Source organism: Tauraco erythrolophus, chromosome Z, assembly GCF_009769465.1.
Source record: "Tauraco erythrolophus isolate bTauEry1 chromosome Z, bTauEry1.pri, whole genome shotgun sequence".
Taxonomy (NCBI): Eukaryota; Metazoa; Chordata; class Aves; order Musophagiformes; family Musophagidae; genus Tauraco; species Tauraco erythrolophus.
The window spans coordinates 34,919,867-34,943,429 of NC_141496.1; the positions used below are offsets into that span (position 1 = coordinate 34,919,867).

The window sequence follows — 23,563 nt, forward strand, 5'->3', positions numbered from 1 at the left end:
AGTACAAGGGATGGTTTATGGACTTGCTGTTGATGTGCTAGGAAAGTACAGCAATTTCTGTAATACACAAATTAAGTGTTATGTTACACACAGCACTATCAGCTCATTTATAAAGAGGTGTTTTAAGAGTGTAGTCTCAGCTCGGTGAGTAGGAACCTATATGTGTCCCTCCTTGCTGATGTATGATTAATCCTTCATTTGTAACATAGAGAATGTTCTAACCTTTCTGCAAAATATTTGTTAAAAGATTATGAATTTCCAAACTTAGTTCGCTAGAAGTTCTTATATGGCAGTGTCTGCTCTTTTTTATGTATGCCTAAACTTATTTCTGATTTTTATGTTCCTTGTAAAAGGAATCATGAGAACTTTGTGGTGACTTTGCCTAACTAGGGTTTTGAAATATGAAGAGGTAGGAAACAGAAATATGGGTATTGACTCCAGCTTTATAAGTAATTTTTTGAGTGTTTTCTCTTATTAGAACAAAAGCTGTCACTATCTGCCTCTGTTGTATCTTGGAAATTCCAAGGAGTAGGAGAAGCAAAAGTGACAGAGGCACTTTAATCTATTATTTAAGGAAATACATAATATCATGCGTAGACTACACAAAGGAATGATGAACACTTGATAGAAATTTCTGATTGGTTGAAAGTTCCTAACAATCTAATTTTAATAGAGTGAAACTGATGTAATAACCGATCTGTGAGAAACGCGACCATTCCACTGTGAATGTAAAGGCAGACGATAGAAATGAAGCCAGCAGACATTTTTGTATTTGCAGACATTAAAGAAATTGCCATCAGATTGAAATAAATATGTTAATTACTGTGTTTTCAAATACAAATTGCAATTGTCTTTATCAGCCAAGTGTTTTAAATGGTTTACAGGGAAACAGATGCAAGTCCTGTCAAAGTTAGAATTCATGAGAAAGTTTGTCAGACCTGACAGTACTTAATTTCTGTTTCAGCAAAGACTGAAGAAGATTAGCTTCTTAGAGCTCTTCAAGGACTCCTCTGTTTCAAAATAGATGCCATCTCCAGTTTGCTATAAGCTCTCTCAGTTATTTTGCTTTCTTCAAATGCTCTACTTTGTTTTCTCTCTGTATGTGAAGACTTCTGGGAATGCAGTGACTCCCTCAGCCCACAGTGTGGGCAAGAAAATAAAAAAAAAAAAAATTGTGTGGAACCAGTTTATGTCATTGGTAAGGTCAGAATATGATTTCAGACCTCCTTAGAAATAATACAGAGAGTAGCATTTTGTCATAGGATAGCTTGCAGTTTTCTGAAGAGGACTGTTTGCTTATAGTCACTACTTCAGAAGAAATTGTCAATTATAGAATAGCACCTAAAAAAACCCAAACATAAATGCTATAAGGAACTGCAAATATAGTCTATCTACAAGTTTTCCGACCGTTTTCATTGAAGGGAAGTTTAAAGAATGTCTGCTGTTTCATTATTATGATAAGTATCAGAAAATTATTGGATACTGGCTGCTAAATGCCTTAAATGGACCTGTCATTAATTCAGAGAGTAATGAATTTGTTTACATTTTAGTTCTTAAAAATGTCATTGTATGCCAGAAATTGCAATGTATAATCAAAATGCCTTGTAATTTGTTAGAAGGTATGTGTGTTTTTGAAACTGAAGGAGCAGGTTGAGTCTCCGGTTTCAGAGCAAGCTGAGATAGGTATCTGTGTAGAAAGTCGTTTTATTAAATATTGTTACAGGGCACTTCATCCTCAGAACACTTAAGGAAGTCTCTGTAATTTGTTCAACAGAGTTGTAAAGTAGCTGTATGCTGTCAAGGAGTCAGATTGGTGAGATGATTTGCTCAAGATTACTCCATAAATTTGATGTCAGAGCATGATCAGATGTTCTCGCTCTCAGCCTGTGTTTCCAGCGCTGGTCTATCCTTTCATCAGTTTGTTGGTGAACAGGATTTCAAGTAGAGATTTGATTTTGACAGACCTATGCACTCAGTGTTAGCAAGGGACTCAAGCATTTGGTAGCAAACATCTAGCAGCCTGATACAGATTCAACCTCCACGGTGAGGTGAAAACTGATCTCATTTAACTGGGAAGATATTATGGAGCAGATTTGATTAAAATTTCATGTATAGCGAATCTCTTTCAAAAGATTAGTGTAGTCTTCACCCAGGTTGTTTAATAGCTGGCAGTGACATATCTCTTTCTGTGACAGACACACTCTCTTGATTAAATATATGCAAATTTATACATGCTTACCATGTTTATACATAAGTTGAGCTCCCTTACTTCACTGCATTTTTTGTCACATGCACAGTATGGATGTATAGTATAAGCACTTACTAAAGGCACAACTTAATAGTGATGTTGAATAAGAAAATGCTATCTTTAGATCTCTGACCATTTTTTTTTTTAAAAAAAGGGACGAAAATAAGCCAAGATGTAGTCTGTTTGCATTAGCTGCTTTATCAGATTCTCCTCGCACTCCTGGGTTTCACTGGAACTAGCAGGGAGCTGCAAAGCAAGACAGGTGTTTAAAAAACCTTAAACACTCGGATAACAGTTTGCATCCATGTGGTTTCCTTTGCTGCATCGATGGTTCTTTATGGGTCTGTCAGTTTCAATCAGCAGAGACCACATGTGATCAGTATATCTGATAAACTTGTCAATGCCTTTTTAAAGCAGGATTCCCCAACCTATTCTATTCAACTCTCCTCCCCCCTTCCCTTTTTCATCATTTCAAGTAGAATCTTGATAAGACAGAGATATGTCACAGGCAGCTGTGTATAGCTAGCTCAGGCTACAACTAATTTGTGCAGGAAAAAATTAAATCAGGAGGTAAATTATTTCATGATTGCTCATTCCCAACAGAGTTGGGCATCATTCTGAAGAAAATATCAAATAATTGGTTTCAGGCCATGTCAGACACATGCAATTCCCTTCACTAATGGCTATGTGAGGTAGCACCAGGCCTCAGGGGTCACTAAAGAACTGAAAATAGCTTAGTGCCAGGCACAGCAATAGAGAGACAGAGCACATAGGAAATGAAGTGGCAATAAGTGCAATCTATAGGGGAAATGTGCTTCACTTGGAGTTTAATATATTGACTTAGAATCTGGCAGTAAGCCATGCAACAATTGTTTACCTTTTTGTCAGCATCTGCATCTGTTCTGTTTTGTAAACGGCACTTAACTTTCAGTCAGTAAATGCTGGAATCAATAACAACTGTTAAGGGATTTCCTTTCTTTTTTTCATATTCCATAACAAATGCATGCTACAAACAATATTTGCCTTAGATTAACAAGGAACAGGCATTAAGAGGGTCAAAGGGATTCGGTTGGGAACATTTTATAGCTTCTTGGGCTTGCAGTAATTGTATCTGTGTGATTTGAATGTATCTTGTAACCTATCCAAATTAAACTGTTAAAAAAATGCTAGCATGCAGTAATGAAGATGATTTTTTATAATTATCTTAAGTACTGTGTATAGAAAACTGCTGGCACTGTTTGTAATAATTTAGTTCTGTGTAATATTGTGTATTACATCTGCTATGCAGAAATATTAAGTTGCCTCTTACAGTATGAGGAAATTACTGATTATATCCAGCAATACTAATTATTTAAACCTAGCAGTTACATTAAAAAACATACAGCAACATGCAGTTTGAGAAAACTGTGAGCAGATGTCCATAAAAATTGAATATATCATTACTAAATGCAAGTGAAAGAATAATACAGTTTATATACAAGCTCTGTTTAGGAGATAGTGTGCAGATGAATGCTGTCATAAATGCAAGATTGTTATAATAGTTATAGCATCACTTAAAAGTTAATATCACTGAGAGCTGAGGAACACATTATTGTTAATGGAATTTATGTATGTAACTCCCTGAGCACTGTTTTGAAAATTTACCCCTTGAAGTATCCCTATACGCAGTGACTATCAGCAGCTGAGTTTCCGTTGGTTTATTAGGCTATTTCTTTTCAGATTTTAACAAAATGTTAGTTCCATTGATGAGAAGGCTTTATTATTTGTGTGCGGGATGTAGTTAGATTTTAAGTTTAATATTACACCACTTCTTTTTCGATTTTCTTCCTCATATAGCTTTATTGGATGAAATCCCTGACATCGCTTTCTTGTGTCCCTTGTAGAACAATATTGTAGATCTACCTTCTATGAAATTAAGCCTTATAAATAGGGGCAGGGGAATGATATTTAATGTACTGGGAGAGTATTTTATAGTAAAATTGATTAAAAGGGTTTTAAACCCTTGGTTCCTGCTGAGGGAGAAATCCCCACTGTAATCACTGAAGAAGACAGTCATCAGGTTGCTTTCCAAGGATTCCATCATGAGTCTCAGAAGCAGTTTAGCCATGTGGCTCTGTACACTCAGTAGTGAGGCTAATTAATCTGAGAGCAACACTGTCATTGTGTAGCTATTCTTGGAACATCCACAGCCAGCTCACCTATGATGCAGGGATTTCTGCACCGCACTTTACTGTGTCACATCCCTGGATGGGTTGGAATGAACAGACTTAACCATTCAATTTTTTGAGCTATTGAGAATGCTAAATTGTTTAAATCGTACAAGGTGCTAAGCTCATTAAAAAAAAAAAATAAAAAATGACAGGTTATGTTAAAGTTATGGGATTCATTCATATGCGTATTTTCTCATGCCTTTTGAGATTTTAGATGCTTCCAGGCTATAACTAAGGAAATTGGAAACACTTTATTTAATGGTTTCAAGAGCTGCAGCTTTGAGGAAAGGACCACTTTTGAAACGTACTATAGAATCACAAGTTAGCAGGTGTACACAGGTCAATTAGATCTAGCACAGCCTTATTCTCACGCTGCTTCGTTTTTAGAGATGAGGGCAAATCTTTTAAAGTGTTAAGATAAAGGCAGATATCTTGCTACTGAATTTAAGTATTTAGGAGAATCTTAGGTACTATGATCAAGTACTTTACTGAATGTGTGTGTCTTTCACTTTATGTTGCTTGAAAAATGCTTTGGTTAACTTACTAGCTGGCTTAGAATTCATGTGAGCACTTCTCACCTTCATCACTGGTGAAATGAAATTCTGTAATACTATCTTTTTTTATTCCTAAGAGTTCCTAAGTAGTCAAGTTATTTAGCAGAAAATATCTTTATATACAAATATGTAAGCGAAGACTGAGACTCAATGTTCAAGACGTTTTGCATCCACACTGAATTTAACCATGAAGTTTGAAGGACATGCTGATTTTTTTTGTTAGAATTAATATTAAGTAGAATTAGCTCTACAATATATTTAATTTATCTTATTAGAAGATGAGTTACTAATTTCACTGTTAGTATTGCCAAGTTGTTCTTGATTTCACTAGTAATCCCTGTGTGTCTCTTTTTATGATATTGATACTGTTTCTCTAGACTATATCCTAAATAGGCATATTTTTTGGTTGTTGAAGTAGAAAAAAGCGGAAAAAACATAGAGTAGGACAACAAGGTGATAAAAAAAGGTAGAACGACTACCATATAAGAAAAAATAAGCAATCTACAATTCTTCAGTTTGAAAACAAAATTAAGATGGTATGATGCGATAGATGCCTATTAAATGAAGGAATGCATTATAAAAATAAACAGGTATCAGTGTTGACTGATTCTTAAAACGTGTTGGCATCAGATGAAGCTAGAAGACTCAATATTCATGCAAACAAAATGATATATCTGTTAACCCAGAGTTAGGTAAAGTGTGGAACTTCTTTCCACAAAATGTTATGGATGATAAAAATTTACATGGTGTGACAGGGTAACTGAAGAAATTGATGAAACAGAAACCCACACAGATTATGAATGTATACCACATCTGTCTGTGGAAGCTACCCAACTGTAAGTGATCAAGACCTCGGTAAGTTCTGAGGAAAAAATATTGTGTATGGTTTCCTTGGTATATTTTTCATTCAGTCTTCCTCTTTTAGTCACTGTCCAAGGCCAGGATACTGGGATGAAAGATTCTGTAGCTGAACCCAGTATAGCTTATTGTAGTTATGCTCTTATGATTATGATATATAGAGATGCTCATTTCCTTGCCACATCTATTTGAGGTGCTTCTAATTTTTCAAATTATATATATTTTTTGCTAACATTTCTTGAAATTAGTCTAAGTGAAAAACTTTTTTTTTTACTGTATTGTCTGTATTTTATATTATCTACACTTAGCCTGTATCCAGGGCTAGACAATAGCCACCTGTTCTATTCCCCAGTGACCCCTCTCCACTTGAGCAGGGGAACTGGGAAAAGGAAGGAAGACCCATGGGTTGAGATAAGAACTATTTAATAATTGAAATAAAATAAAATAAAATGGAAACTAATAATTATAACAATAATTATATATACAGACAAGTGATGTACGGTGCAATTGCTTACCACCTCTTAATCAATGTCCAGTCTGTTCCCAGCTAGCAATTCCACAGCAGGAAAATCCCAAAACCGCAGTCTTGGAAGAGAGAGATAGGCCCCAGGAGCAGAATGGTGGGCAAGACCCTCCAGGAACAACAACTATTGAGAAAAACCGTCCCCCACAAACTTTCCAATTCATAGCAAGCATGATGTTACATGGTATGGAATACCCATTTGCCAATTCAGGTGTCAGTTGCCCTGGCCACTCTACCCCCAGGTTCTTGGACATCTGGGTCATTTGCAAAAAACAGTTGAAAAGCTCTTGATCTCCATGGATACCTGCATACCAGGGCTGACTGCAAACTAAAACAAAGTGTCTTATCTACTTTGTTCTTACCGAGTCGGGTCCTGCAGTCTTCTCAAAAATGCAACTTACTTTAGAAATGTAGCTTTTCCGAACAGAAAATTAATTCTGTGATTCTATCCCAGCGAAACCAGGAAAAGCTTCAGTTAGGTTACCATTTACTTGTTTGGAGTGTTGTGGTTTTCATGCTCCAAAAAGAGTGTTAATTCATGCATTTTTATTGTTTGTTGGCAGGAGAGATTTCCCAGCTAGTTAAGTTAAAATTGTTTTCAGTCTAGCATCTAGTGTAGTCCATCTCTAACCCCTAGTTTAGCAGGATGTTTGACCAGCTAGTTCAGAGCGTTCGTTCCTACCTCCTGAAGACTGATAGTATACTTCTGCCTAGATACAACCAGCCAGATGGTCTCTGGTAAGATGGACAGTTTCATTCTTCAACAAGTATGGCATGTTCTTCAGATCTTTGGAAGATTTCTTCAACTTCAGTCCATTCTGCTAAAGTGAAAGGCCAAACATGAAAAAAAGTGCCTCTAGTTTCTCTGATGCTGTATGGTTGTGTTGGCTGCCTTGACACCAACATAATCTGGCAAACCTTGCACAATTTGATAGATGGGGCTTCTTTTTCTATAAGCAAAGCTCTCTAAGAGCCACCTTGTTTGGGATAGCAGACTCCTGCTGCCTGTCATTTGAGGGTTGGGGAAGTAAATCTGCATGTCAGAGGAAATAAGATACCTTTTATGTCCTCTTTGCCTTTGTGTGATAGGAAGTCAAGAGTAAAGATTTTCTAAATGTAGGGATGTTAAAAGGATGAAAGTTTTGAGCTTATTCCTTTGCTTCCTTCCAGTTTCATGCAGTAAATGATAATCAAGATTTTATTTACTTGTTACAAATAAATGCATTCCGGGTTCAAGTTAATTTGAATAACATCTTTGTCTTTTCCACCCCTACCTCCCAGAATGGACCACAGCCTAGATAGCAGAAACCTAAAGTACTTTCTCTTCTTTCTTCTTAGCAAAATAATTATGCTGTCCTTGGTGAGGCAGAAAAACAGTTTTCCAGAAATGATCTTTTCTCCTATGTTTTTTGTCTGAAAACTGAAGCTCAAGGGCCTGAGAGCAGTAACAGTCCTTAATAGCCCTGAGCAGCCTCTTTTGGGGCCTCCACTGCAGCCTGCCCAAAAGACCTATTTCAGACTGATAACCCTGAGGCCTGGGTCTTCAGTCCCTGCCTGAGCTACATCATAAGGCGTTCTGATGTCCATCTCTATCAGAGCCATGTCTGTGGCTGGCTGTGGACTCCATTGATTCAGACTTCCTGACTTCAGCTTGAACCTGCCTTATCACCACGGTCCTGAACTGTGTCTTGACTGCTGGTTACCCTCACCAGACCTGATTGTGACTCCAAGCTGTCAATTAACTTCCTGGCTTGACCTCAGATCACCATGAACTTGTCTGATGATCTGAACTCTTGATTGAAACCTGACTCATCTTTGGCTCTGCCCTGCTTGCCTTGCTTAGAGACTACGGGATGGAGCCCTGGCTGGCGAGGAACCTGTCCTGATGACCATATCATTGTGCTCTACTCTTTGTCCCTCAGGGAGCAGCCAGGCTTCGGTGCTCCCTGACACTATGCTTGGTTGGGATCTTTTTCATTGTGCCTAAAAATAGCTCATCGTACTGGCTTAGGATTTCTCTGCTGGCAGATTTGGCATCCAGAGCAGTTCCAAAATCGTCAGTGGAGGCAATGGTTTTGTACAACAATATTTTTGTGATTCTTGTTCTGCAAAGAAGGAAACCTTGAGGCTATGTTCGAGAGCTCTGAACCATTTCTTACTCCTCTGTATTTGTTTAGCTTTTGACCTCACTTCTATTTAGAGCAATGTTTGCAAAATGAACTCACTAGTACATTGACAATGGCTGCATGATCCACTTTGCCTTTCTGTAGCCTCTGTGCCAGCCTTTCTGTCCCTTTTCAGAAATTCTTCTCACAAGGTAGTGCTTCAAAAGAAGGTCAACATGTCCTGCTTTTAGGAGACACTATGGAGGTCCTGTTGATGTATGCCTCAGCTGAAGATTCTGCTGCAGCTGTTTCCTTGTACAGGGATGACATGAATTAAACTCAGATGTCATGGTTTGATGTGGAGAGGGGGGTGGTTCTGGTGGCAGGAGAGGGATTTTGCTCCCTGCGACCTCCCCGGTTTTGGATCCGGGTTAGGCTTAGTTCTGGCCACCGGATCAGACTGCCATCCCCCTCGGGGTTGAGCCAATAGGGCGCCTCTGCGAATTGCCCTATTTAAGTCAGGACAAGGGAACCGGAAAAGGTGCTTCGCCCAGGATCGACCAGAGAAGGGAGGAGGGCACTGCCCCCGCTCCCTGGCTCCCGGCCGGGCGGCTGCCTGCGTCGGGCCGGCGCCGCCCACGGAGAATGGCGGCGGCGGAGCCAGCTGGGGAACTCGGGGGCACGCCACTCCCAGGGTGCCCACTGGGCTGAGTTCACCTGGAGAGGACTGAGATCTGAGAGAAACAGCCGCATCGACAGCAGGTCAGTGAGGATGGAGCGGGAGGAGGTGTGCCGGAGCCGAGTTTCCCCTGCGGCTGATGGTGAGATAGCAGGCTGCCCCCCTACAACCAGGACGGCCTCGGTGGAGCAGCGACCCACTCGCAGCCCGTGGGGAGAAGATGCCTGAGCCCGAGGATGGTCGTGTTGGGGGCACGGCAAGGCAGAAAGGCATCTGGAGTCTTCGTGACGACCCACGCCGGAGCGAGTGGCTACAGCTCCCTAAGTATCCGAGACTGTGGTATAGCCCACACCGGAGCAATCTGTGGGGAAGGATTGTTTCCAGTGGGCTGGACTCACGTTGGAGAAATTTGTGGATTTTTCCTCGTGGGTAGGGGATCCATTGGAGCAGGGGAAAAGGGTGTAAGGACTCCTTCTCCTTTAAGAAAGAAGCAGCAGTAACAGCACGGAATGAACTGACCTGCACTCCCCCAGTCCCTGCCCCCTGTGCTGCTGAGGGGAGGAGGTAGAGCCGGGAGGAAAAGGAAGATGGGGGGGGGGGGGGGAAGGTGTCGGTTTTAAGATCTGGTTTTGTTTCTTTCTGTCCTCTCAAGTAATCGGTTTTTATTTCCCTTTGTCCTTCTAAGTAATCATTAATAAACTGTTTTGCTTTGAGAAAAGCGCTGCCTGTTTTGCCCAGGACCATGGTTGGTGGGTGCTCCCTCTGTTCTTGCCTCAACCCTCAGTCCTTTTGTTTTTTTTCCTCTCCTCTCTACTTTATTGGAGAAGGAGAGACTGTGTGAGTTTTAGTTGCTGGATCAGCCTAGATTCTGCTGCAGCTGTTTCCTTGTACAGGGATGACATGAATTAAACTCAGACATGCAGAAAAAATCAAATTTAGAATGATAGTAGCAAACTGCAGGTAGTTCAGAAAGAAAACTGTGTCATGCAACTTGCTACATGCTTCCTTCTATTCTGCAATTAGACTGGAATGCCATTGCTATTTGTCATTCGTGGCTGGCTGAGACCAGCTTAATGTATTTCTGGTCACCCTGTGCATGGTCCTCTGTGAAGGGGGAAGCGCTGTCAACAGCCTTAGACCATTTTCATCAGAGGGATGTCTCTCTTTCCATATGATGTCACCTGGGTAAATGAGTTATGTGAGTTCTTTGACCTAACATTGTAAGTCATGATCCATTCAGTAAATTTTTCAGAGTAATCATCGAGTCATAGAATGGTTTAGGTTGGAAGGGACCTCAAAGATCATCTAGTTCCAACCCACCTGCCATGGGCAGGGAAACCTTCCACTACACCAGGTTGCTCAAAGCCTCGTCCAACCTGGCCTTGAACACCTCCAGGGATGGGACATCCACAACTTCTCTGGGCAACCTGTTCCAGTGCCTGACCACCCTCAGTGCAAAAAATTTATTTCTTATATCTAATTGAAATAATATATAATAATCAAAATAATACATAATCATACACTACTCTCTGAGTAGGACTGATTTTCCTCCAGACAGGTTCATGAAGATAAGACTTTATTGAACATGCAGTATCACAGTGAAACCTCCTGTCTGTTTCACATCTGTCCACAGAGGCCTGTACTCTCCATGACAGTCTTCTACAAGACTTACAAATCTGTTTCCACAGTTTCTATATGTCATCACATGGGCTGCTTAACTGTTTACCGTTATATGGTTCTTAATGTTTCTGTGCTGTGGTTGTCCAGTCAGATCAATGTCTGAGGAGAAATGCCTTTTCATTCCCCTCTGCTAAAAAATGGTCTGTGATGTGCTCATTCAGGCAGCCCAGTCAGCGGTCTTCAAAGTTGAGTGTTGCCATCAGTATTCTGAAACCTGACAGTCTGGGACGTGTGTAAGATCCTTTAGTCAAGCTTTGGATATTCAGGTGTGTGCAGGCACTAAGTCATCAGGCACTAAGTAGATGAGTTGTCATTTCTGGGAGACAATAGAACTCTTGTCATGGAAATAACCATATGTGAAAGGAAATTCACGCTTATGGTGGTTCCCCCTGTCCAGTTCTTCCAAACTGTTGTGAATAAGCTAGCAGAGTTGAGATTCAAGCTAACTTATTCCAAAAGCTGGACTGTTCCATAACATGATTTTCTTATCCAAACATACAAGAAATAGCACCTGATTTACATAATAATTAGTCTGGAAACCCATGGTTTCTCTGTGAGTAAAAAGTAAACCAGTGCCTTGCAGTGACAGTTCTGGATAACTCAGATGAGTAGCTCAAAGATTACTGCCCTGAGTCAAGAGCCTCAGAAACTGTGAGCTGTGCAGAATAACACATTGTGAGCTGTGCAGGTCAGCAGATGACAGGCGTTACTAGACCAGCACTTGTCCTTTCAAATACCGATTGCATTGTTACCATCAATTTTGGTTGACAGCCAAGTTCAATGATACGTCAGCATGACTCGTGCTGATTGCTAACGTGAGAGTATGTGGCTTTACCCATCCATAGAGTAGCAAAAAGCTTGTGTAAGTGATGCATGAATCATTGTTACATCCAGATCTTTGGTATACTTTCATGTCAAATGTAAGTCACGTTGCATTTTCTTTATCACAACAAAGCCTAATAGAGGACAAAAGAAAATTTAAGAATGGGTTACTCATAGTATATGGAGGTCTCTATAAATTCCATGTAGGTATTCAGTTGGTTAGTTCATTGGATGGTTATTTTTCTCCTTCCAGGGAAGTCTTAGAATCTGTGTTGTGTGATGCGTCCCATCTTAAGGAATCTCTGCCTCACTGCTTTAGAGCAAGATGATTGTTCAGCCTTCTTCCCCTACTGTCAGCAATTCTGGGAGAATAATATTTATTACATGGTGATCTCGTCTTTCTGTTTTCTCTTACCTTTATCTTGACCATCTTCTGGTCACAAAGGTTTGTACATCACTTTGTGATGCATTGGATCACCATGTTCTTACTGCCTGTAGGTTTCTGATGAGTTCCAATTCTGACTGATTCAAAGGGTTTCAACTTAATTTTGCAGACCTTGGTGAATACACTTAAATCACCTTTCTCTTACCTCTTTTCCACTTGTTTGTGAGGGTTGCCTGCTTATCAGATGACGACACATATGTTTGTGCCTTTTTGTCAAAGACAGAATTTCCTCTACACTTACCTCCATTTTTTTTCTCAATTTTATATCAAGGTTTTATGTCAGCCATGAAATTAACCCAGTATTCTTCACTACCTTCAACCATCTAGAAGTTTGTCTATAGTTCACAACCTAGAAGTCTGAAGGGCTTTTCTAAACATTTGTAGAACATATGTAATATTAAATAGTAAGCTTTTACTCTGATAATTGTATAGGCCTTCATTTGCGTATAATGTAATATGCTTTGTCATATATTAAACAACTTCTTAATGGCATGAAAAAGTGTTCTTTAAATTTAATATTTTCAGCGTCAAGCTGAAATATACCTTGTGTAGTCATTGAAAGTAAAAATTAAAGTTTTGACTTTTTTCTGAGTTTGGTAATATATTATAAAATTAATATTACTGTGGCCTACCTTTGGATTCTATGTCCACTTCCTTGCAATCTAACAAGGCCAATATTGCTTGGGGCAATCACATCATTTGAAGGTTTCTTTGTCTCTCAAGAGAGAGGGCAGGACCATCATAAAGTTTTCCAATTATAGGAGACAGAGCTAATGTTCCATTGTTTTTTATGGTGTGATTTGTAGTTGTTGCATCTTGGATCTGTTATTTCTGGCTGTCTGCAGACTCAAGCAGTCATTTCATGTCAGTTAAGCTCAGTTTATGTTATCTGATTTTCAGGTAAATGAGAAAAACTCTCTGAATAGCAGAATGTCTTTTTTTTTGAAGTTTAAGATTTAAGATTGGAAATCTAGTGATACAGATATTATTTACTTGTTATTCAGAGAAGAAAGGCACTAACAGAGGCAATTATGCATAACACTTTCTTTTGCCATTCTTAGAAATGCAAGGGACTGGCATGAATACATCTGTTTGGAACTTTGAGGAAATTCGAATGTGGATGCAAAACGCAGTTCAATCTCTAAGGCTGCAAAAGTAGAATAGCAAATTAGAGAATTTGTATTCAGAGCTCAGCTCTGCTACTTAGATCTATGTCTATTTAAAGGTAATTTGTGAACACCTAAAAAAATATGTAGAAACTTTGAGGAAAAAGGGAGGTACTGAGTACTTCAAAATTACAAAGGTAAGAGGGATTTGACACATAAAAGTACATTTCAATCAATTTCTATTTGTTTTCGTCTTTCAGAGCTTCCCTTTCAAACTACTCTGGCTCTCACTTTGACACTTTCTACATCAACTGTTCTACTGATGTTACATCTGCAACAGAACTGCAGAGGAGCATGATATCAGCTCACCACAATTTGCATAGAAGTGAAATTTGTTACATTTAAAGAAGTTATAAAAATAAAATACTTAAAACCATGTGGTTTGGTAATACTGAATTGGAAACAGCTCACAGTCTTTTATAGTCTGTGCTCAAATCAGAGTTCTCTGGTTGATGTGACATGATTATATGTTATGATTACCAGTGTTAACCTTTCAAAATAAAATGTTCGGTTTCTTCTTTTAAATACCAAATGCTTATAGGTATAATACTTGCTGATATTTGTTCACTGACAGTCTCACTTGTTTTCAAACCCCACATATTTAAAGTTGTGGAGCGTTAGATTGATGTTTCTTTTCACTCAAATGTCATATTCATCAACTGTATTGTGCTAGGAGATTGTTAAACAGACAAGGTGACTTGCAGAGTGACAGTATAGTGATGTGATGTCCCAAACCATTAGAGTATAGTAATGACGTGGTTTTTTCCTTTTGTTCAATCAGTTTTTGCAACACAGTGTTTTTTCTGTAAAAAAAAACACAGGTAAGAAGGTATCTGAGTAGATCTGTTGCTTGGAAAAAAATCCAGTTAATGAATAACAAAACCTGGAATTCAGTTGTAACTTCACAGACAGTTGAGAAATGCTGATGATTTAGGACGAACTAACATTAACAGTATTTTATAGAGAGGAAAAGACACATTATGCTATGACAAAAGTGAAATTACTTGATATATTATATTTTCTTATGTAAACAGTTTTACAGGATCATTTTTTAAGCAATAGTGAAAGATATTTTATCATTTTACTTGAACAGCCTCCCAAGAATACCACAAAAAAGGAAGGAACTTCTGCTTAACATTGTATCAACTCAAATGTCTTTCTGAACTTGTCAAACTATTTTTATTAATGGAAGAAAAAATAGAAGAGCTCTCTGCAGAAATTCTGTTGGTGCCTTCATTTACAGAGAAGAACAAGAATGTTCAAGGTAATTAACGCATTTCCTTATTTATTGATTCTACTTTGTGCAAAAGGATAATTTTATATGATTTTCAACATTAATTACCAATTTATGTCACATATTCTATAAACAAGTTTATTACCATAATCACTGAAAATCTTTTTGAAATATGCAGCTTTACATTTGAGCACAATGACTTGTGGAAAAGAACTGATAGTTGTGTGTAAAGAGGTGATGTACAGTAGTTATTGATGGAGAATCATAATGAAAAACTATCAAACACTGTAACATAGTATCTCCTATTGAATTATCTATAAAATCCTGTGTTTCGTATAGGACAAAACAATACATGGAGTCTGAATTCTTTGAAAATGTGGCTGTTTCTGAACTTATGCTTGAAAGCTGCCATTTTCAAGAGAGGAAAACACTGACTTGAACATTTAGTCTTAGTATACATGCAACTAAGTGTTTTAGTATATAATCCTGCCTTAACCTATAGTTCTCACAAACACTTACTAATATGTACTATGTTTACTATCATGCTTATCCCACTGGGTTCAGTGGGTATTTTATAGATGTAGGCTCTAAATCAGGAAGTAAACTTCTTCATGATCAAGCCCGAAGTTTGCATTTGCTTTAGATTCTAAGCTCACTCTCTTTTTCACCTAGTTGCATTCATGTCATAATGAGGAAAACCTGAAATCTTGAAAATTCAGGTGAATAACACCTTCCAAGTCACATTATGCTCATACATGTACTACTCTGCTACTTCTGCCAGTAGAGGGATTCCAGGTCACCAGGGAGCAGATGGTTTCAAGAGCTTTGATTATGTTGCTGGAAAGGATCAGACCAGAAATGAGGCCAGGCTGCTTAGGGAGAGAGGATAGGTGGAGTCAAATATTCGATATCTCTGTAATCAAGCTGCAGGCAAAGAAAAAAGGTGTTTTGGGAATGTGGTCTCAAAATGCTAAACTGATAAAAAATAAAGAATGATTAAATAAGAAGAGTTCCGAGGTACACGTTTTGTTGATGGATTCTTCAGCTGAATCACTGACGCTCTGACGTAAAAAAGTACAGGTTAACGTATGTATTTTAGAATATACTTCAAAGCTCAACTAAAATTTGCATTGGGGTTCCGTTATTGCTATTGGTTTCAATGTATTTCTGCCTCCTTTAATCTCTCAGTTTTACTAGCTCTCAAAAAGTGTTAAGCTATTATAGACTGTGTTTTACATTTTATGGCCTTGATCCTACAAAGAGGTGTTACAGTAAACCTCTCATAGGGGTAATGTGGAGTATAGGATATACGTTCAGTAAGGGTAATTTTAACTGTTCTTTTTGTTTGTATATTCTGTGACAAAATGAAAAAAAAAATTAACACTTGTGAACAGGAAATTTATTTGACATGTTTAACTGACTACTCTCTAAGACATGTGATCTCCAACAATTCAGAAAAGTTAAAGATTGCAATGTTAACTAGAAATACTTAACTTTCCAGGAAGCGTATTTAGGATTTTATCCTGCAGGCATTTCTCTGAGCTTAATTACATTCAGAACTGTTCCTCAAAACTGCGTTGTCTTTTTCTTTGAGGAATATTCTTTTATAGTAATCATGTCTGTAGCAAGCAGGTTCTTAAATGATACCTCTACTTAATCAAATCTGAATGGGGAATGTTGCTAGATCTTGTAGGAGGTAAGCTTCTGCATAGTAGGCCTGTTCTAAAGAAACCATAAAAAGACTGTTACCCTGAAACACAGGTGGATGTACATTTTTTACAGATGATGTTAGTGAAGTCATCAGACATACCTTTGTTTTTAGTGTTGCTATTCTGATCAGGTGGTTTTATTCACAAAACTTTGCTCAGTTATATCAATTTCGGGAACATACGTCAAGAGAAGACATAGCCAGAGAAGTTTTTTTTTTGGAAAGTGTGGTTAGAAGACGGGTTTATTGGTGTTATTTTTGCTTCATATTGTCAGAAATCTCAGTTGTAGTGATGAAGTGAAAGATGATTTGATATGGGAGAATGAGAGCCATGTTCCCAGTAGTTCCAGGTTCTGTTAAGTACCAAAAGGGATTTACAATTTTCTCTGTTAATGTCCTATATTGGGCTAATAATCTTATTTTTTCACTGATGAAGGCTGAGTTTTGATAAGAATGATTTATTAGAATCCTTGCTTTATTTTCATCAGAACACATTATAATATGTGACTAGAAAATATAACAGCCATCTTCTGTACTTATTTAGAAGCCTTCTTAATAGAAATCTTGCGTAATTTAACGGAATGTAGAGTAGAGATCTGTCCAAAGCAGCTTTAAATTAACTTAGGTACCAGTATCAGCTGTACAATGCAGCACAGGCTGCAGAACCAGCCTAGGAAGCAGAGCAAATTATCCCAGATTGAACTGTGTGCTGCTGTTGCTAGACAGTTACCCCTTCCCTTTCTCCATGGTTTAAAGCTAAGTGTGGTGCATCCAGACTACCCTGCAGTCACTGCAGTGTAGGCATATCTGAAGTATCAGTCCCCTGCAAGTAGTACTGCTGGTAAATTAAGGGAAGCTGGCCAATTCAGAAAAGGTAGGCTAATATCCAAGTGAGCTAAAGTTTCCCTAGGCATCACATAGATTGGAACCTTGCACTTGCTTCCTTTTCTTTTTGGTTGCTTTTAGTATTCACGGGAGCCTATTAATCTGTGTAGCTCATGCAGAGATGCAACAAAAATAATGTTTTTTCATGTGCTTGTGTCAAGTGTTGCGTTTATGTGTATAGCTGTTTCAATGGCAGTTTTAGTTGATTTTTGTTCAGCATATCCCATGGTACTTCAATCTTGATATACAGAACATCTGTAAAGTTCCATCAGAAACAAAGTAGTTCTTTGGATGGTTCCTCTTTTAAAATTTTTTTTTGTCCCAAAGATGGCATCTGAGTTTTATCTAAACCAGATGGTTTCTTGGCCCTCATTTTTCCCTAAACCCAGCGATGACAAAGAGCAATGGCTGCATAAATTGGATGTAAGAAGAACACTTAGGGTTTATCACAGAAGAATCAAAGATTTCATATCTTCTGACAGATTGTTTGTACTCTTAGGGGGTCTTAAGAGGGGTCAAATGGCTTCTAAGAGTTCCTTAGCTAGATGGTTAAGGGATTGTATTAGGGAGGCGTATGTAGTTAAGGGTAAAGAGGCTCCCAGGGTTTGTAAAGCTCATTACACTAGGACTATAGCTGCTTCTTGGGCGGAGAGGTCGAAGGCTTCCACATTGGAAATTTGCAAGGTGGCCACCTGGGCTTCTCTTCATACTTTTTCATTGCATTATCGCTTGGATGTAGTCTCTTCTGCGGATTCTGCGTTTGGTAGGAGGTTGCTTGTGAACCAAAAAAAGAACAGTGAAGAAAAGAAAGACATGTAGTTCACAGTTCTATCTGGCAACAAGACAAGTTTCTTTGCAGTGTGCACAATGGAATCCTATGAAGACCAATTTAGGTGGTTGAAAATAGATGTTAGAGGGAAGTACTGCCTACCAGTGTTCTCTGATGGTAACCCCATGGCAGACAATAGCACCAAAGGAAACAGTGAACCAGAGTGAACTCTGTAGGGAGATGGATGTGGAGATTTTTTTTAGGTGATATGGATAGTTTGCTGAGTTCAGTTTGAGAATTCTGCATCTGACATCTTCTAGAATATATTCAGAATCCTCAGTTTTCCCAAATTGTTTTGCATAGATTGAAAAAAAATTATATGGATTGCATTTTCCACTCTAACTTCTTTTCTCTTTTCTCCATCCAGTTCTTTCTGATTTTATTTTTGACTTTCCTTTACCAGCCCTAACTTAACATCTATTCCTCAATGAGCAGTATGTACATGCCAAGTTTTGCGCTTGATTTCAGATTATATTTATGTTACCTAAGCACAATTTTTTAAAAAGTAGTATAAATACACTTTTTGTCTACTACCAGTGTGGTGTTCAAGTTTTCTCTTAAATCAAATAAAAGGAGAAAATTATGAAAAGCTTTCGGACAAGTAAATGATGATGTGGTTTTGTTCCATCGCTGAACAAAAGGCTGTGTGGCTAAAAAGGTAAAGATTGCTACTCTACCTTTCTGAGGAGACGTATCCATATTTTTCTAACATTTACAGAACATTTATTCTCAATGTTGTGTAACCTCGCTTTGTTCCATTACAAGCAACAGGTTTCAGAAAATTAAAGGAGTAACCACCTTCTATTTTTTCTTGATTAGGCATTTAACCCTTTCTTCTGCAGGTACCTTGTCATTTCTACTGCGATGAGATAGTCTACTTCTCTCTTCATATTCAGTTGAAATTCCTGAGGTGTTCTGACATACCTAGTACGTGCAGCATCACAGGAGTTGTTCTCTTTGAAGGAATCTGGAACATTCAGCTGCAGTCAAGGGTTAAGCAGGAGATTTGGTTTGGAGTCCTGCCAAATTGCATTCTCTTCCTATCTTTAAGGTAGATTTCTCTTCCCTCTGGCTTTTCAGAAGCCTCTTGTTGAGACTTCTGAAAAATCAAAAACATCTAACATACTTTTATCTGTCTCTCACTTTTTAGTTCCATTGCAGTGAGAAAGGTGAACTTTGGACAGATCAGATAATGAGTACCAAGAAAAGCTTTTTCCAGTGGAGCTCTTTGAAAACACTGTGGGCAAAGTTGTCAAGCCCTTAGGTTTACAAACTTTGCCTCAGGGGACTGGGAAGATTTGCAAAGGTCTTTCCTTCACAGCATAAGAAGAAATCCTTTACTCTATACCCATTTCTGGAAAGTGTAATAAAAAGAGTGTGGAATTAAATTTATGAGGTTCAACGTCTTAATAGACTTTGAAGTTGTAAAGATTCAGGAAAGAAAGGTGTGGCATTTGTTTTAGTCTTAAAGCAAGATGTTCAAGAAGCTTCTTTAAGAAATATATAGCTTCAGCAGATCAATCGAAAGCGAAGATGGAATTTACATTACGAGGGAGTTTGATTTCAGATGTATGGTTTTTTGTATTTGTGTTGTTACAGTTTGCTCTGGATAGTACAAAAAAGTCCATTGTTGAAGGTAGAAAGCAGAAGGTTTTTTGAACTACAGCTAGTCAAATATTTTTTGTTTCTTTTGCTTATTTCTGTTTCTCGGACAGTGGTATTTCCCATTTCTACAAGACATATTATTTCCAGTACAGTTTCAATACAAGTTCTGGTTGAGCCAGCTTAGTCCAACTAGTAAGACATTTTGATGGCACTTACCTTATTCACAGCTGTCATACGAAAGGTTTCTTTGATGCTTTGCTATTCTATGCTGCATACAAGATGATGTCACAATGGCTGTTCTTATGGCCCTAAACGCTATGAAAAAGATAAGAAAGCTGTGGAATTCTATAGAAACAATAGTTTAATAGAACTTCTTATGAGGAAGAAAAAGAATTATATTAACAATGCAAGAGGTCTCACTGTAGTCATCATTACAAAACCAGAAAAATACTGAATTGGAGAAAGCATTGAATACACTGAAGACAGAGGGAACATAGGCAAAAAGATTTACTTTAAAGAGAAGAATAATCCCAGAAAAATTTTAACAAACATAAGGAAAGCTGGCTGAAGAGTTTTGATTTTAAGTGAAGCACTTGATATAATCATGTTCTGATTATTTACTATCAAAATGATTCAGCTGCCTGGATGGTAAAGTGAGGGAAGTACACAATGTATGAGAAGTTTATCAAGTTTGTAGAACATAAATTTCGAGAAAGATATAGCAAGGGTTTGTGATTAATCCAATGTTCCCTAATAATCAAGAAAGTTGGAGGTGTGGAACATGATCTGGAGAGGGAGCAAGTGTGAAAAGCTGAGAAGTTGTCCTTCAGCCTCCGTCTTCTTCTTTCATGACATGCGCTTCTTTCTGCAAATTGTCTCCTCTACGCAGCCATATGAGAAGGATTGCATACATTTCTGTCTGTCTGTGCAAATGGAGTGTGAGGTTTGCAATTTGAGATAAGAGAGGAGTCAAAGAATTTGTGGAGAAAACTATGACTGTCTAGGTAGAGATGCTTCCTCTATCCCATTGCCTGCCTTCCTGTTTGCAATGGCAAACTGATTTGGGCTGAGTAGCTTTACTATGGCAGCTGTACCAGTCTCTGGAATAAAGCTGCACTTTTATTTCCCAGGGAAGTTTGCTGAGTAGGGCAAGACAGTCAGAAGAGAAGTGGCAGGACGGGAAGGGGGTAATTTGATATGTGTCTCTGTGGAAACAATGTTTGAGAGGAAGGATGTGGTAGCATCTGAAGTGGAGAAACTTTGAAGAGGCTGTGACCAGTGTGCAATGATCAATGAAAAACATGAAGGGAGCCCTTGCTAGCTGGAGCTTAAATTGAAGATTAATTCCAACTTTACCTAGATGAGATTTGGGAAAAGCAAAAGTTTGGGAAACCAAAGGAGCTCCGTAGAAGATAGGAGACTTGACCTTGCAACTTCTTTGGGAAGACCAGAAAAAGTTTTGTATATGTGTGAGCCTGCATGCAATTGGTGTATATGAATACAGAGATCGGTGTATATGAATACAGAGCAAGAGTGCCTAGGCTGTTAGAAAAGAAGGTGGGGAGACCTAGTAGAACCTGTTAATTTAGAAATGAAGGAGCCTTTAAAGTGACTGATGCTGGCAGAAGCATCATTCAGCTCTTTGCCTCTGGTCCTGGAGACACAAACCTACCATCAGCTAGATACCTGTTTACTTCAGCTGTGAGTTCTGAACGGGTAAGGCAGCAATTCCATGCAAAGATTTAACATTAAATATTAAAGGCTTTCTTTAATGTTTTCGTATAAAAAATTATAACCAGCTCATCTAAGTAGTGACAATAAGAGAACGTGGACATATAGCTGTTCAGTTGTGCTTATAGTTAGAATCAGATGTTATGTCTGTAAAAAAGGAGAATTGCAAGGAAAAACACAGCAAAGTTAAAGTAGAAAATGCAGAATAGAAAAGAGGGAAAATATCCAGTCAGTTAGATTTTTATTTTTCATTCTGGAGTAATTTCTAAAGTGTAGGAAACTTCATCATAAAGTACTTGAAAACATGTTGAAAAAAGCAGGAAGTTTATAGTTCTGACTGTAACATATGTTGAATAATCAGGGAGGTAGATGACCTGGTTAGTCTCTTCTGGTTTTGTACCCTACCGTTTTATCTTTCATTTTTCCCAACTCAGATCTGTTTTTCCCTGATGTCTTTTGAAAATGCAGATGAAAACTGGGCCTGGGAAAAAAATCTGCAAAAACCTTGAAGCTTTAGAAGGCCGTGTAGGTGTATGAAAAGTGAAGTGTTCATTTTCAGAGAGTGAATTGTTTAGGGGAAGATAAAATCCGCTTTGGTAAATGAAATCTTATGTATGTGCAAATAGAAGGGTAAAAGCTCTTTAAACTTTGGCTGTGTGTACCATGGTAACTGAAGACCTGTTAATTTATGCTTAGAAGATACTCTTGAACAATGCTTGACAATGCCTAATCATTTAAAACTTCTTCATTTAAATTTCACATGAGATACATCAAATTAGGAATATCTGCACCTGTGTTGTTTACCAGCTTTATGCTAGGAGACGGATTTTAAAAGTACCATATTGTTTAGTTTTATTCTCATATTCCTTTTGAAACACAGACTCAGAGAATTGCAGAATGGTTGAGGTTGGAAAGGTCATTTGGAGGTCTTCGGGCCCAACAACCTCTGCTCAAGCAGGACCATGCACAGCCAGTTGCCCAGGATCAAATCCAGACAGCTTTTGAGTATCCCCAAGGATGGAGACTCCATAGCCTCTATGGACAATCTATTCCAGTGCTTAGGCACCCTTACAGGAAAAAAGTGTTTCCTGATGTTCAGAGGTAACCTCCTGTGTCTCCAACGTTCCTTCTCCAAGCCTTCTCTTCTCTAGGCTAAAACAGTCACGGTACTCTCAGTCTTTCTTGCTGTGTAAGATGCTCCAGTCCCTTAATCATATTCGTGGCCTTTTGTTGGGCATTTTCTCATCTGTTCATGTTTCTCTTGTACTAAGTATCCCAGAATTGGACACAGTGCTCCAGTGGGGCCTCGCCAGTGCGGAGTAGAGGGGAAGGATCACCTCCCTGGGCCTACTGGCCATACTTTGTCTATTGCAGCTCAGGATGTCATTAGCCTTCTTTGCAGCAAGGGCACATTGCTGGCTCGTGTTCAACTTGGTGTCCACCTGGACCTTTTTCCGCAAAGCTGCTTTCCAGCTGAGTGGCCCCCAGGTTATTCCTCCTCAGGTGGAAGACTTTGCACTTCTCCATGTTGAACTTTTGTGTGCTCTCTTCTCCAGCCTGTTGAAGTCCTTCTGGATGGCAGCGTGATCCTCTGGTGTATCAGTCACTACTCCCAGTTTGGTGTCATCTGCAGACTGGCTGAGGGTATACTGTGCGCTATCATCCAGGTGCTTAATGAAGATGTGAAGCAGGACTGGATCAAAATTGGCCCCTGAGATAGAGCACTAGTTACTGGCCTCCGATTAGACTCTGTGGCACTGATCACCACGCTCTGAGCCTGGCTATTCAACCAGTTTTCAGCCCAACTCGCTGTCTGCTTGTCTAGCCCATACATCAAGAGCTTGTCTACAGCTTGTCCCATAGCAGGATTTTATGGGAGACAGTGTCAAAGGCCTTACTGAAGTCCAGGTAGACAATATCCACTGCCTCCCCTCATCTACCAGGGCAATTATTTCTTCATAGAAGTTTATCAACTTGGTCAAGCATAATTTCCCCTTAGTGAAGCCGTGCTCAGTACTCTGGATCAATTTTTTTGTCTGTAATGTGCCTGGAAATGGTTTCCAGGATTAGCTGCTCCATCGCCTTACCAGGGACTGAGTTGAGGCTGACTGGCCTGTGATTCCCCAAGTCCTCCTTATTGACCTTCTTGAAGGCAGGAATGTGTCGTGGGTGAGGCTGCTCCAGCAACCAAACCCACCCACAGTCGTTCACTCACCCTCCCCCAGCCCCAGGGATAAGGGAGAGAATTAAAGGAGAAACAGGAAACCCGTGGGTTGAGATA

General features: G+C 38.9%; 1 protein-coding gene across 1 annotated transcript in view; it reads left to right on the forward strand.

Moving 5' to 3' along the window:
• Positions 1–23,563, forward strand: part of KIAA0825 (KIAA0825 ortholog) — a 241,253-nt gene that overhangs the window by 27,944 nt on the left and 189,746 nt on the right. Inside the window, exon 4 of the mRNA XM_086629541.1 lies at positions 14,384–14,554. Within this exon, the coding sequence (XP_086485667.1) occupies positions 14,384–14,554 (171 nt within the window). The remainder of the gene's footprint in view (positions 1–14,383; positions 14,555–23,563) is intronic.